Source organism: Schistocerca nitens, chromosome 1 (assembly GCF_023898315.1).
Source record: "Schistocerca nitens isolate TAMUIC-IGC-003100 chromosome 1, iqSchNite1.1, whole genome shotgun sequence".
NCBI classification, from domain to species: Eukaryota; Metazoa; Arthropoda; class Insecta; order Orthoptera; family Acrididae; genus Schistocerca; species Schistocerca nitens.
This window is the reverse complement of record NC_064614.1, coordinates 644,794,278-644,810,313: the sequence shown is the minus strand read 5'-3', so window position 1 is coordinate 644,810,313 and position 16,036 is coordinate 644,794,278. Positions and strand designations below refer to the sequence as shown.

At 38.3% G+C, this 16,036-nt stretch overlaps 1 protein-coding gene across 1 annotated transcript in view; it reads left to right on the top strand.

The window, feature by feature from the left end:
• Positions 1-16,036, top strand: part of LOC126258437 (long-chain fatty acid transport protein 4-like) — a 318,264-nt gene that overhangs the window by 270,517 nt on the left and 31,711 nt on the right. The window contains exon 6 of the mRNA XM_049955644.1: positions 8,264-8,456. Coding sequence (XP_049811601.1) covers positions 8,264-8,456 — 193 coding nt within the window. The remainder of the gene's footprint in view (positions 1-8,263; positions 8,457-16,036) is intronic.

Genomic DNA, 16,036 nt, shown 5'->3' with positions numbered 1-16,036 from the left:
TTGATATACACTGTGACATTACAAACACTATTATGAAAATTACAAAGATGACACCATTGGAAATTCTTGGAATTAATAAACATATAACACAGAACTCTAGCTTAATTTTAAATGACCCCACACAGTCTCCTTTTCCCATCTCTGTTGCATTGCATTTCAGTTGTGCATATGTTAGATAAAAGTTGCAAAATAAATTTTATTACTCAATCTTAAAAATACTATTTCCTTTGTATTTTGAAATATATTAAACTGATGGAAAAAATAACAACACCAAAAAAAGATTAGTGTAGAGAAATCAAATTTTGGGAATAAATTTATCTAGGTAACATATTTCAGTGATTAAAATCGCAAAATCTCAAGTTAATCTAAGCACGAGGTAAGCCATTGCAAATGTGGAAAGCTGGTACGTTAATAACCAGTATAACCATGAGAATAATGAATGCAAGCATGAAAATGTGCTTGCTGGAGTTGTTGTCTGGTGATGTCCCATATGTGCTTGATTGGAGACAGATCTCATATCAAGGCACCAAGGTAACATGTTGACACACTGTAAAGCATTTTGGGTTACAACAGCAGTATTTGGGCAATGTTATCCTGTTGGAAAACACCCCTTGGAATGCTGCTCATGATTGGCAGCACAACAGGTCAAATCACCAGACTGACTTACAAATTTGCAGTAACAGCAAATGAGATAATGAAGAGAGTGTACCTACAGATTTGCAGTCAGGGTGCATGAGATAATCACGAGAGTGCTCCTGTTGTCATACGAAATTGCACCCTGGACCATAGCTCCGGGTGTAGATCCAGTGTATCTAGCATGCAGACAGGTTGGTTGCAGGTCCTTAACTGGTGTCCTTGTAACCAAAACACAGCCATTACTGGTACTGAGGTGGAAGCAACTTTCATCAGAAAACACAACAGCTCTCCATCCTGCCCTCCAGTGGGCTGTCTTTTGATGCCACTGAAGTCACAAATGGCAGTGGTTTATAGCAGTGGAATGCACACTACAGGATGTCTGGCTCAGAGCTGTTCTTGAAGTACAGGTTTCTAGCAGTTCACTGCATTACAGTGGTGCCAACAGCTGCTCAAATTGATGCTGCAGATGCAGTATAATGCACCAGAGCCACATACTGAACACAATGGTCTTCCTTCTCGATTGTGCCTTGTGGCTGTCTGGAGCTTGGTCTTCTTGTGAACGTACATTCTCGCAACAACCGCTGCCAACAGTCATGTATAGTGGCTTCATTTCTGCCTGATCTTTCTGTAATATCATAGAAGGAACATCCAGTTGCTCGTAGCTCTATTACATGACCTCATTCCAACTCAGTGATGTGCTGATAATGGCGTTTTTGCTGCCTTAAAGGGATTCCTGTTTAATATCAGCTCACCACATTCAATCTCAAAGCGAAATAATGCTCAGGACCATTAAAGCATTTACTTAAAGCAAATGTGTTACTAGTGCCACTCTGATGTGAAATCTGAGTAGACGTCATCTTTCAGATGTAGAAACACACCTATCAACTTTCAAATTTCAGAAAGCATTCTGTGACTCGAGTACAGTGATCAGTATAAAATACTAAAAATAAAATAAAAACAGTCTCGACCATGTTTTCAGATTTTTTGTTTGTTAGCAAACGGTTTCAGCCCTTTGCTCAACCATCTTCAGGCTTCCCACCACCATTATGGCTACTGGTGGGGGAGCATGGAGGAGATCCGCAGAAGTACGGTTCTCATTGCACAATCATACTTCTATGTATCTCACTCCATCTGTGCCACCAGCAGTCCTAATAGCAGTGAAAAGCCTAAAGATGGTCTGAGGCAAGGGCCGAAACAATTCCAAAAAATCTGAAAACACAATAAACACTGGTTCTATTTGATTTTTATCAACTTTTGTTTATTTCACACAACTCCTTCTTGGTGTTGCAATTATTTTTCTGTCGTGTATTTCTGTGAGCTGCGTTGCATGCAGTGTGGCATAGTCGTTAACATTGTGGCTAACATACTGTGGGACACCAGTCCAGACCTGATCACCAGCAATAATTTGTTGTTTGGTATTTATGATATCTGGTAATCTTAAAATTTCTTATGTTTGTAGCATCTGCATATGTTGGAATATTCAGTGTTAGTTAAATAGCAGCACTCTCCATCCATGAGGCAGTTCTTTTCTGTGTGCACATTGGTGTTCATAATAAATATGCTTTCAGTGCTATGATTTGTACTTCATTGACAAGACTGCTTTCATATTTGGACTTCACTGTGGTTACAATGTGACATTGTTTGGTGGAGACACCTGGTACTTCAGGATATGTACATCACCACGGCTCCAATTAGGCAATATAAAAGGCATTGCCTACATGGTCAGGAACCAGAATACAAGCTGTACATGGTTCTAAATGTTTGTATATTCAGCTGTCAATTATAACACTCCACAGAAAGACAGGCATTTGGAGAGCAGAAGACAACACTGTGATATTTCCAACTGTATATGCCCTGAACACATCAAATATTGCTTTAGAGGAGGAAGAGGAGTTCTTGATGACTACTATGCTACCAGATGTGAACCATCACAACAGTTCTATTCATGCCAGTATATAGCAGACAATTATAATTTACCTTTGGGATGAAGCCCAGCACTGTAACCTGTACAAGGTTGCTCCCAAACACACCACAGCCTTTCCTCATCACCATAACAGGTACCAGGCACTCACCTGGCCAGTGAATTGAGGAAAACTAAATGAGGAATACTCTATGAAGGTGAGGCCATCACAGATGAAAATCCTCCCTGGAAAACAGTCAACAAGATGACAGAAAATCTCATTCATGTCATACACAGCCACACCTATTTGGACACTAGTCAACTCAAAGTTTTTTTTCTGTGAAACTGAATGCTAATCAACACCATCTAGAGAAGACTATGTTTTGTGCCACAAAAACAATTGTGCCAAAAGTCACAAATAGGAAATATGTCCAGCTGACTGGAACATGTATTGCAGGATAACTATTAGCTCAGTAGTCACAACTTGATTCTCAGATGGGAATTCTTGCATTCATCACAAGCAATCATAGACTGTGAAATATCAGAGCTCCAGAATGGTGGAGCTATTTCAACAAGTACACGTAACATAGATTTCCACTGAAGATATTGCTTTCCGCCAAGGTGAGATTCAGTCATCAATCTAGATGCTCAGTTTACTTATGAAGGTTTCATTGACTGCAAAAAGCTACTCAGGCCCACAAAAGAAATCTTTATGGCAGCAATGTAGGATGTCAAGGATAATGTCCGATCAGTAATCGTGATGAACTGCCTCAACTCATTCCCAAAGGTATGCATGAAGTGACAACTGAGTCAGTCCAGAAAGGGCGGCTTAACGCTATTAATAAAGAATCGTGCTCTGCCACCACTGCAGATAATGCAGAGGAGGAAGCTGCTACTGAACTACCAAGAAGGATGTAGCCTGACTGAGAGACAATTTTGGCAAGTGCCAGCTGTTATGCATCAATTTTCACATTTTTTCAAATCCAGAATGGAGAAAAGAAACACCAATTGGTCTATGGTAAGACATGATATCAATAGTGGGGATCATCCATGAATAGGCCAGCACTTGTATAGTGTATCGCTGCCTGGATGATAGATAATCCAGAAAGACGTGGAAAAGCTGCTTAAAGATGGCATTGCTGAACCTTCAGAGAGTCCTTGGTTTTCTTATGTGGTCATTGTAAAGGAGGAGAATGGCACATGGCATTTCTATGTTAACTATCAGTGACAGAACAAAATCATGAAAAAAGGTGTATACCCATTGCTGCACATTGACAACAGCCTATATTGCTGGAGAGGAGCAAAGTATTTCTCAACTATGGACATGCTACTGGCAAACTGAGGTTGACAAGGCTAACCAGGAATGGATTCCCTTCATAAATCTTGATGTCCATCTTAGAGTGTATGATGGACAATCTGCTTCGACATCTTAAATAGGTGACATGTCTTTTCTATCTGGATGACATTGTCATTTTTTTTTAAAGACATCTGAAGAACATCGATGGCACCTGACAACCACACTGAAGTGTGTTCATACTGCAGACCTCTGACTGAATCCAAAAAAGTGCCTCTTCACCACCCAAGAAATAAAAAAATTTGGTGCATGTGGTGAATGGCAATGGAGTCCATCGTGATCCAGATGAACTAAGATTCACTCACAGATTTTCTGATTCCTCGCACTTTCATCAGTGCTTAATATTGGCTGGACTTTGCCAGACCAGCGTTCCAACACCTCCCAGAATTTTTTTTTAAGTCATTGGAACAAGACGACACTATAATTTGCAGCTGTGCCAACATAACAATGGGTAACCAATGTAGTGTAATGTGATGGGCAGGGGCATAGGGTGAGGCACTCGTGTTGTGTTGTGTTTGTTTGTTCATTACTGCCAGCAACATTAAGAACCTGGTTGTTTGGTGACATCTCATGTTAAGTGTTTCAATGAGGAATAAATGATTTAAGAAGTGTTTGAATATGTGTCTGTAATGTGCATCAACAAAGTCTTGTTTCTTCCATGTTCCATGCCACATTGTATTTTGTTTTTCCTAACTCTTTGGTAAGTTGGAATTGTATGTGACCCTGATGGGTCAGGAATATATTCAGCATCATTCATCACTAAATGCTTTATAAATCAATACTGGGCACATGTTCACTGAGCAGCTACATTGCAACTGTTTGAATGTTGTGACTGGCAGCAGCTCAAAACATGATGCCATAGTCACGAAGACTACTGACTTGTACCAATATGTATAGAGCAGAACTAAGGAGTGAAGTGACACTGCTATGGGGACAAATGGAAGCACCTGTTGTTCGTATTAGATCTATTGGTTATAATAAATTTTCTTACAACTTGAATTTCAGAACAGTATTTTATAAAAAATGATTTCTTATTTTAAGTTTTATCATGAGCTGTCAAATATAAAAACTTGTGATTGTTATGGCTGTGGCAGACCTGGGGGTGGGGATGTAAGGTGGTTGAAGAGGTTTGTTCCAGCACCTAAAATTTTAGATATTAAGCACTAACATTCATGATGTGACAATTTCTAGTGCTCTTACTACCGTCAGTTTATAAAGGACTTCTGTTTCAAGGTAAGTCCCTCACAAGAAATACTGCAGGGGACACCACGTTTTTCCTGAAATAAGGTGCAAGAAATACCTTTCCTTTCCCTTAAGGAAGTGCTAACTACTTCTCCAGTCCTAGCATTGCGTGGTAAGAATGCCGAGACAGAACTTCACTCTGGCACTAGCAGTTACGGGACAGATGCAGCTCCAGTGTAAATACAGGAAGGTGCTGAAAAGGTGATGCTTCCAGAGTCCCTCCAAGTCCTACTATTCTACAACTGAGAGAGAGAGCCTTGCAGTCGTTTTGTCCACCAGAAAGTACCAACCATATTTATTTGGCAAACTGTTGTGATGGAGCAGTGCACATCTCTAGCAAGCAGCCTGATGGGTCAGTCTTTTGTACTTGTTGAAGGTAGCTTGACAAGGATCATCCACCTGTTGACTGACCCTACAGTCAGTATTTCAGCCAAGTGTTCATCTTTCAAGATAATGCTGTTTGAGCACATCTTGCGTACCTCATGGGCATTTTCCTCCAGGAAGCAGAAATTAACCAAAGAGATTGGTTAATGTACCTGCAGATGTGAATTCAGTTGAGCCTATTTGATACCAGTGCAGCATTGTATGAAACCAGCTCACTTGCTGTATGACATCCGGAAAGCAATCATTGAAGTCTGTGTGTGGCTTGAGCAGCAACAGCTTGATCATCCTCTGTATCATGTCATGGAGGGCCCAAGTGTGCTAAAGTGCGTGAGATGGAACAACACACTTTTGAATGCTAGAAAAGCGGTTGATTTTAATACGACAGATGTGCAGTGTTGTGCAATTTCAAACATGCTGCCTCCCTACAACATTTTTTTCACTGAAAGTTACCTTTTTAATTTCATAAAGCTTATTCTTTCGTTGCGCAAAATATGTTTTGAGTAGCTTAGCTGCAGAACATTATCAAAGGGTTTCCTTTCTTTTGTGTTTTACTGAAATGATGATTTTTTGTGATCTATTTGCTGTATCTTTTATTTACACATGTACAGGAGTCCTAGTGACCATGCTATCATGTACCCCAACTTAATCATCTGCTTATTTATCATCAAGAAAGGCAAAATAAGCACAGTTTTGAAATAAGCCAATGGAGACTCTCAGGCAGCTTAACTATTGACCTGTCTCTCCACTCAGCATGGCACTCAAATTACTGTGGAGTCTAATTTTCAGTTGCTCCCAAAAGCCCATTGGTAAGATAATTACAGTGAAGCAAAGCAGTTTCAGAAAAAAATGGAGTTGCTGCTTTTAGATGCTAACACTTAAGACATTAATAGAATCCAGATTTGAGAGAGACCTCAAATCAGCTAAGCTTTTGTGGATCTGGTGCCAGTTCATTATATGGTATGGAGAAAATGCCTCATCCTTGGGTTTGTTGGTGTAATTTCATGCCTGCCTACATGATCAGTTCTGGTTCCTTGCCTGTGACATTCTAGTTGCTAATTCCAAGAAAATCAAATACACAACTGACCTGGAAGTAATATGCCAGAACACAGATATCACTCATTGAGAGAGTACTCTCCAGGCAAATTAAAAATAAAACAGAGATCACTGTGTACCATCTTCATAACAGAGGCATGCAGGAAGTCACATCTCTTATTCAATGGGATTGAAGTTTCTTATAACTACTTTACTAAATATCTTGGTGTCATCATTGATTGGACACTGTTACTTAAGAAACACTGCATGAACTTGTCCAAGAAAAAAGGATCAAGAGTACACCCTCTCCACAAAATGGCCAGAAATAGCTGGTGAGCAAATGCATATTCAGATTTCACTTCTGCCTGCAGCTGCTGAGTTTGTGCCCATATGTGAGCGAACAGCATTTAAGATATACACATTTTTTAGTGAGGCCATGAGCACCACTGCTGACATCATAAGATCAACTTCCATTCAGTGTTTCCCAGTTCCATCCAGTATTACATCTTCAGATCTCAGCAGAAAACCTAGCAAGGTGCAAATTCTTAAGAAGAAAGAGTCCCCTAAAAATTCTAAATATCGCTTTCCAGAACAACACCAGCTATATGCAAAAGTTACACAAACCATCTTGGGACAGTCTTTGGGTCACAGAGTTTCCAATGTCACAGAGTTTCCAGTGTCACAGAGTTTCCAGTGTCACAGAGAAGTGGAAAGAACACTGGAATAAACAACCATCCCTGTATGCCCACCTAATTTGAAACCCAACAAAGAAGGTTGCAAGTTTTGGCTTTCCACATCATGAATGGCTTAGACACAACCATAATGGAATGGGATGATGGGGTGTGGCCACATCTTGATGAAGTGAGGTTATAGTGAAAGCTGTATGTGACTGCAATGCAGAGGAACAGATGATAAACTATGAGGCAGAATTGCTGGTGAGTTCTTACCTCAAGTAGGCGAAATGGCTACTATTATTGATAGATGTAAACAAAATGAAAAGACACACACTATCTAGCTTTGGTAACTAATGGTATCTTTGATGAATAAGAGAGAGGGGTGGGTTAGCAAGGGTTAAAAAGGATGAGCAGGTGACTGCCCCAGGATAAGAGATTCCTTCATATAGTGAAGATGATATATGTCTGAAGGTAAGTACTGGTTAGCTATTCTGTCTCACAAATAGTCTTCTCAATTTGATTTTACTTTGGAACAGACAATAAGGCATATTGTGGAGAACTTCTCACTCCATACTTTGAAAATAATCTGAAAGACTTGCATGCAGGGACACTGAGTGCTGCCATATGGTTATCAAATTTGATCACTGTGTAAATATACTGTGTATGTTCTGCGATTCTGTGCAATAATAATAATAATAATAATATCATCATCATCATCATCATCATCATCATCGTCATCTCCTATAGGATACAAAAGCAGTTGTTGAAATAAGCCGTTACAATATAACACTAATCTCTTAGAGTATTGTTATTTCAAACATGAGATATTTTGATCACAGTGAGAGGGAAATATGTCCCTCATTTAAGCAAGAGCTATGAAGTAGTACATGATCATCAGCTTGTCATTTTCCATACAGTTTTTTTTCTTGTTATTTGTTTTAAGATACTTTAAACAGGATCAGAATACTTCCTTACTTGTGTTTCCTGTTCTAAACTGTACCACAGTCATATAAAAACACTTTCTCTTGTTCACCATTGCAGATTGGCCAGTACATAGGAGAACTGTGCCGCTATCTCTTATCAGTGCCACCTAAACCAGAAGACAAAGCTCATAAGGTGAGAATTATGCTTGGAAATGGCATGAGACGAAATATTTGGAAGACTTTTGTAGATCGTTTTAATATTAAGGACATCAGAGAACTTTATGGAGCAACAGAAGGAAATACAAATCTAGGTAAGAGTGAAAAATCATACTTCTTGGTTGTAAAATGGTTTGATGTAAGATGTGATTTCAGCAGTAAGTTGTGCAAGAGAAATTTTTCTATTTTGATAAACTACTGTGAAATGATATGTCTAAAAGTAAGAAATAAAATATTTTTTTAAAAGCTATATATATTTTCAAATTTTTTACAAAACAGCCTTATCTGCTTCAAAATACTTACCAATGCTACTAATACATTTGTCCCATAAGTGCTTCCACTGTTCAAAACATTTTTTGTAGTCATTTTTGGAAGTGTCTGACAGCTCCTCCCTCATTTTTTCCTCGACTTCTTCAATGTCATCAAATTGGTGTCCTTTCATGCCCCTTTTCATGTGTGAAAATAAGAAAAAGTCACATGGAACCTGGTCAGGTGGGTAAGGTGCATGGGGCAGTGGAACCATGCCATTTTTAGCTGAAAACTATATGACAGAGATGGCTGTGTGCAGGTGTGTTGTCATGGTGGAAGGACTAGTCTCCTGTCTCCCACAAATTGGGTCTTTTGTGATGAACACTTTGTGCATTCTACTTAAAATTTCCAAATAGAAGATTTGACTGATGGTCTGACCTGTGGGAACAAACTCTGAATGAACTGTACCCTTGGCACCAAAAAAGCAAATCAGCTTTGTTTTGATATTTGATTTGATGACTTGACAACATTTTTTTGGATGGGGTGACAATGACATCTTCCATTGGCTTGACTGTTGCTTTGTTTCTGGGTCATAACTGTAGTGCCATGATTCATGTCCAGTAATGACCTTTGACAGAAAATCTGGATCAGTTTCAAGCTGTTGTTTCAAAGGACGAAATGTTACAACTCGATTTTCCTTTTGATTGTCTGTCAGAGCCCCAGGAACAAATGTGGCAGCAACCCCTTTCATTCCGAAATCTTCAACTAAAACTCACTGAACTGAGCTCCAAGATAACTCACTAATCTCTGACAGTTGATCAATAATCAGTCGATAGTCTGTAAGCACAAGCTCTAGAATTTTTTCAATATTTTTGTTGATTCGGGCTGTTGTCAGATATCCTGAACAACATCTATCATCAGTCGACATGTCGCCATTTTTGAATCAAGCAAACCATTTGTACACTCGAGTTTTTCCCCCTTAAGTTGTTTTCAACATTAAAACAGGTTCAGCAGCATTTTTACTGAGTAGAAAACAAAATTTCACAGGTGCAGGTTGTTCACTCAAACTTGCCACAATAAAAACAAACAAGAACAAAACAGCACTAGCAAAACCAATCACTGCAGATGAACAGAACAAGCCAGATCAACAACACAGGTAGCACTGATCAATAACACAGGTAGCACTGAACTGGCAATGAGTTGTGCTATACACGCCTAATGGCAGAAATGCGTACTACACAAGCTCTGCCCACAACAATGTTTTTTGGGTAACCCCTCATACACCTAAAATTCTGTGTTTTTAAATTAAACATTTAACTTTAATTTCTCAGTCAGCACCTCATTTGCTGTACATGATTTTGAGCATCATTCAAAAGCATGTCAGTTGTGTCTCTACTCTATATTACTTTTAGACTCACAAAACATTTGTCCATTTTATAAGAATGTAGGCTTCCATGGCCGGTGTCATAGTGATTAAAATTCTTCTGGGTATTATGCCATGTCATTGCTAAAAACTAACAACAATAATAATAAACTAAAACCAATGTTTAGGCCGAATTGCAACGGCCTTCCTCGGGGCATGACTGACCCGTCCATTTTTTTCCAAAGAATGTTTTTATATCAAAATTTCTTTTACAGAGAGTTAAATATCACATCAATGTAACTTTTTTTCTGTAAAATAGCTAGGCCTGGAATAAATGAACTTTTTGACATGTCCTTTATTTAGCCAACAGCAGCGGTTTGTGAAATATTACTGTTTTCTCTTAAATCACTTGTTAAGTTTTTTGGTTACACTGATTACTTTCAAGCTGCCTTTTTTTTTTTTTTTTTTTTTTTTTTTTTTATTTATTTACAAAACTAGATTTCACACTGGTCAGTTTGATGCCTCATTTGTCCATTTCCGACTCTTGGTTTGGCTGAATTCAGACAAAAATTTTCCCTCAAGTCAATAATTTTTTCTTAATTATCTTGATTACTTTCAGGCAATTAAACCTTTTTTTGCAAAACTTCACCACAGGCTGGTCAATTTGATATGCCATTTCTCCAATCTCACTCTTTGTTTGCTATGAAAATTTGGGCAAAAATCCGTTACATAATTTCTAAGTAGTCTTGTTTTCACTCCGCTCAAACTTTTGACCAAAATTCCATTTAACAAATAGAGAGAAATAGTAGCAATCAGGGTATTACTCTAACCTGTCCACTGTTCGAATTTACATACAGCTCAACATTAGACAATGTAATACCTGTCAACCAGTACTTCTCACATAATATTTGTTACACTATGGTTTCATTACCATAAACTAACTGCCTTTATTTCATTAAAAATTTTATTACATTTAAAAGAATTCATGACAAATACCTAAAATCATATTCAGCATTTGCCTTTGTAACGTAATAGTAAGAGAATGTCATTTGGTGTAACCTTTGCCTTTATGATGATACCTCATTCTTCCAGATATTCACTTTTCAGCTAGTAGTTTATCATTATCTATTCAGTAATGGGATGGTACAGTTTCAGCATTCCAAATAACTGCAGCTCATATCATCAGTCATGCTAGTGGCCAAAGGTAGACAGCTCAATATATTCACAGATATGTTGAGGTGCTCCTGTAGATACTGTGGATAAGCATAAGAAGCACTGAGATATTCACTTTACAGAGCAATACACCTACTTCTTGATTTTAGATGAGACATGGAGATCTACTAATTTTTTTTATCATTCATCCATCTTTAGTAGACTACGGTGATGGTAGCCTATGCATGTAAATTGGCAGCTTCCTCCATTCACTTATATAGAGTCAGCAAAATAATTTATTAATGGTATTTGTTGTATTTTTCATGCCAGCTCACATGATTTCTGTATGAAATATAGGTATGCTCAGTTGCTAAGTATCAATGTGTTATGGTGACCTGTTTATGTTTGTAAATATGCAAAGGAACAGTTTTTGGACAGTACCCCTTCCTATTCATTTTGTAAGAATGTAAGAAAGAGCATTGATTTGCACAAGCATTGCTCTAGAGTTCTCGCAGGATGAGCATTTGCATCTTTATTCTAGTACACACATTATCTGTATTTGAATGATCTGAACTGTGTAAACTGTGAAAAATTAATTTTGATCCTTCTCTTTGCCACGGCCATGCAAAGCCACAAAAGGCATGAGAACACTATGAGAATCAGGACCACACTGTTATGTTTTCCTCTTTGGATTTCACTGTAAGTGGAAGGCAAGAATCTAAACATAATTTCCATAGTTATGTTTCTTCCATAAGAAACCTGTTTGACTGAACATGATCTACCTCCCCATAAATATCTTCCCATCATGACAAGAGATGTCAATTCATATGTTGCACAATACATCACCAATATTAGTTAGTGTGAAGTGTGGCTTAAGGCAGGCTTCTCAACTATAAAGTAATGGCACTGAAAATAGATTGTGTCTCTATAGGTAACTATCTGTGTAGTTAGTAGTATTTATCCATATACAATTTTCAAGAAGTTATGTACCATTTTTTATTTTTTCTTTAACTTACAACTGGCAATTTGGAAGAACACAAAACCAACTTATTCATGCATAAATTGATCACATTAGAAATATTACATGGAGCTGATTTTTCTAAATGTAAAATGGACACAAAGTGCTTGAAATGTTTCAGTTGTGAATGGAGTGACAGAGGGTAGTAACTCTGGAAACACTGCACTCCTTCCAGTCTTGATTATCAGGGCTACCTAGTGAATGATGCCAAGAAATGGAGCATTTTTTTAAAAATTTTTATTTATTTATTTAGTGCATGAGCTCCACACTTGTCTCTTCAGACACTCATATGCTGATGTCTGTTTTAGCCACAAGTGTTTTCTGAACACCATTTCTATAAACAAAAAGAAAACATTGCTGTTAATTATGGCTAAACTGTTGGCCAAACAAAAAATGGTTGAGTAATTTTTGTCTGCATCTGTCTGTGCTTTCTGCATTGAAAAACTAATGTTACACTCTTCTTTTACAATTCATCATTAGTCCCTCCACACATTAAATATACTGCACACTTATCATTTCAAGTGCCATAAGGACCATGAAAACACTATACCTCTCTGTTACATGTGTTATGCTTTCCTGTTTACCTTTCTGACACACTGGATCAGCATACCTCTGTAGTGAAACAAAACATTGTTTGAAATTAAAAATGAAAGAAGAACTGCTTAGCTTCTCAAAAATGAAAGAAGGAACATCAGAGCTTGCATAGATAAAAAATACCAGGGTAAATGATTCTGGAGAATTTCCCCCACTGAAACTAGAGAAAGGATCAATCAGCATCATAAAGATGAAAGTGAATAAAAATAATTTATTATTTATGAACTAGTTCTGAAATGCCTTTTGAAATATGTTGGTTTTGGGTCCCTACCTCCTAGTGCAACTTGTTGATGCAGTTTGATTCCTTCTTAGAAAAGACTATTTTACATTTTTTGTTAGTAAAAATATTAAGTCAGACTTTTGTTGAGTTAACCCTGATAGAGCTGTTACTATAATAATTACTAATGTTCATAATGAGTTGACAGACATTGATAGATACACCCCATGAACCATGGACCTTGCCATTGGTGGGGAGGCTTGCAAGCCTCAGCAATACAGATAGCTGCACCGTAGGTGCAACCACAACGGAGGGGTATCTGTTGAGAGGGCAAACAAACATGTGGTTCCTGAAGAGGGGCAGCAGCCTTTTCAGTAGTTGCAGGGGCAACAGGCTGGATGATTGACTATTCTGGCCTGGTAACATCAACCAAGATAGCAAGGGGAAACTAAAGACGTAATTTTTCCTCAGGGTATGCAGCTTTACCGTATGGCAATGCGTCCTCTTGGGTAAAATATTTCAGAGGTAAAATAGTCCCCCATTCAGATCTCCAGGTGGGGACTACTCAGGAGGATGTCGTTAGCAGGTGAAAGAAAACTGGCATTCTATGGATCACAGAAAGGAGTATCAGATCCCTTAATCTGGTGGCAGGTACATTAGAAAATTTAAAAAAGGAAATGTATAGTTTAAAGTTAGACATAGTCAGAATTAGTGAAGTTCAGGGGCAGGAGGAACAAGACTTCTGGTCAGGTGACTGCAGGGTTGTTGTTGTTGTTGTTGTGGTCTTCAGTCCTGAGACTGGTTTGATGCAGCTCTCCATGCTACTCCATCCTGTGCAAGCTTCTTCATCTCCCAATACGTACTGCTGCCTACATCCTTTTGAATCTGTTTAGTGTATTCATCTCTTGGTCTCCCTCTACGATTTTTACCCTCCACGCTGCCCTCCAATACTAAATTTGTGATCCCTAGATGCCTCAGAACATGTCCTACCAACCGATCCCTTCTTCTTGTCAAGTTGTGCCACAAACTCCTCTCCTCCCCAATCCTATTCAATACTTCCTCATTAGTTACATGATCTACCCATCTAACCTTCAGCATTCTTCTGTAGCACCACATTTCAAAAGCTTCTATTCTCTTCTTGTCTAAACTATTTATCGTCCATGTTTGACTTGCATACATGGCTACACTTCATACAAATACTTTCAGAAACGACTTCCTGACACTTAAATCAATACTTGATACTAACAAATTTCTCTTCTTCAAAAACACTTTCCTTGCCATTGCCAGTCTACATTTTATATCCTCTCTGCTTCGACCATCATCAGTTACTTTGCTCCCCAAATAGCAAAACTCCTTTACTACTTTAAGTGTCTCATTTCCTAATCTAATTCCCTCAGCATCGCCCGACTTAATTCGACTACATTCCATTATCCTCGTTTTGCTTTTGTTGATGTTCATCTTATATCCTCCATTCAAGACACTGTCCATTCCGTTCAACTGCTCTTCCAAGTCCTTTGCTGTCTCTGACAGAATTACAATGTCATCGGCGAACCTCAAAGTTTTTATTTCTTCTCCATGGATTTTAATACCTACTCCGAATTTTTCTTTTTTTCCCTTTACTGCTTGCACAGTATATAGACTGAATAACATTGGGGATAGTCTACAGCCCTGTCTCACTCCCTTCCCAACGACTGCTTCCCTTTCATACCCCTCGACTCTTATAACTGCCATCTGGTTTCTGTACAAATTGTAAATAGCCTTTCGCTCCCTGTGTTTTACCCCTGCCACCTTCAGAATTTGAAAGAGAGTATTCCAGTCAACATTGTCAAAAGCTGCAGGGTTATAAATACAAAATCAAATCCGGGTAATGCAGGAGTTGGTTTAATAATGCATTAAAAAACAGGAACACAGATAAGCTACTACAAAACAGCATAGTGAATGCATTATTGTAGCCAAGAAAGACACAAAGCCCATGCGTACCACAGTAGTTCAAGTTCACATGCCAGCTAGCTCCACAGATGATGAAGAGATTGAACAAATGTATGATGTGATAAAAGAAATTATCCAGATAGTTTAGGGAGACAAAAATTTGATAGTCATGGGGGACTGAATTTGATAGTAGGAAAAAGAAGAGAAGGAACAGTAGTAGGTAAATATGGACTGGGGGTAAGGATACCTAGAAGCCTGGAGACCTGGAAAGTTTTGGATAGATTATTTAATGGTAAGACAGAGATTTGGGAAACAGGTTGTAAATTGTAAGATATTTCCAGAGGCAGATGTGGACTCTGACCATAATTTATTGGTTATGAACTGTAGATTAAAACTGAAGAAACTGCAAAAGAGGGAGTAATTTAAGGAGCCAGGACCTGGATAAACTGAAAGAACCAGAAGTTGCAGAAAGTTTCAGAGAGAGCATTATGGAACGATTGACAAGAAATACAGTAGAAGAAGAATGGGTAGCTTTGAGAGATGAAATAGTGAAGGCAGCAGAGGGTCAAGTAGGTAAAAAGGTGAGGGCTAGTACAAATCCATGGGTAACAAAAGAGATATTGAATTTAATTGATGAAAGGAGAACATATAAAAATGCAGTAAATGAAGCAGGCGAAAAGGAATACAAATGTCTCAAAAATGAGATCAACGAGAAGTGCAAAATGGCTAAGCAGGAATGGCTAGAGGACAAATGCAAGGGTGTAGAGGTATATATCACTAGGGGTAAGATAGATACTTCCTACAGGAAAATTGAAGAGACCTTTGGAGAAAAGAGAACTACCTGTACAAATATCAAGAGCTCAGGTGGAAAACCAGTCCTAAGCAAGGAAGGAAAAGCATAAAGGTGGAAGGAGTATATAGAGGGTTTATACAAGGTAAATGTACTTGAGGGCAATATTATGGAAATTGAAGAGGATGTAGATGAAGATGAAATGGGAGATATGACACTGCATGAAGAATTTGACAGCACCCAAAAGACCTAAGTCAAAATGAGGCCCTGCAAGTAGACAACATTCCATTAGAACTACTGACAGCCTTGGGAGAGCCAGCCCTGACAAAACTCTACCATCTGGTGAGAAAGATGTATGAGAAA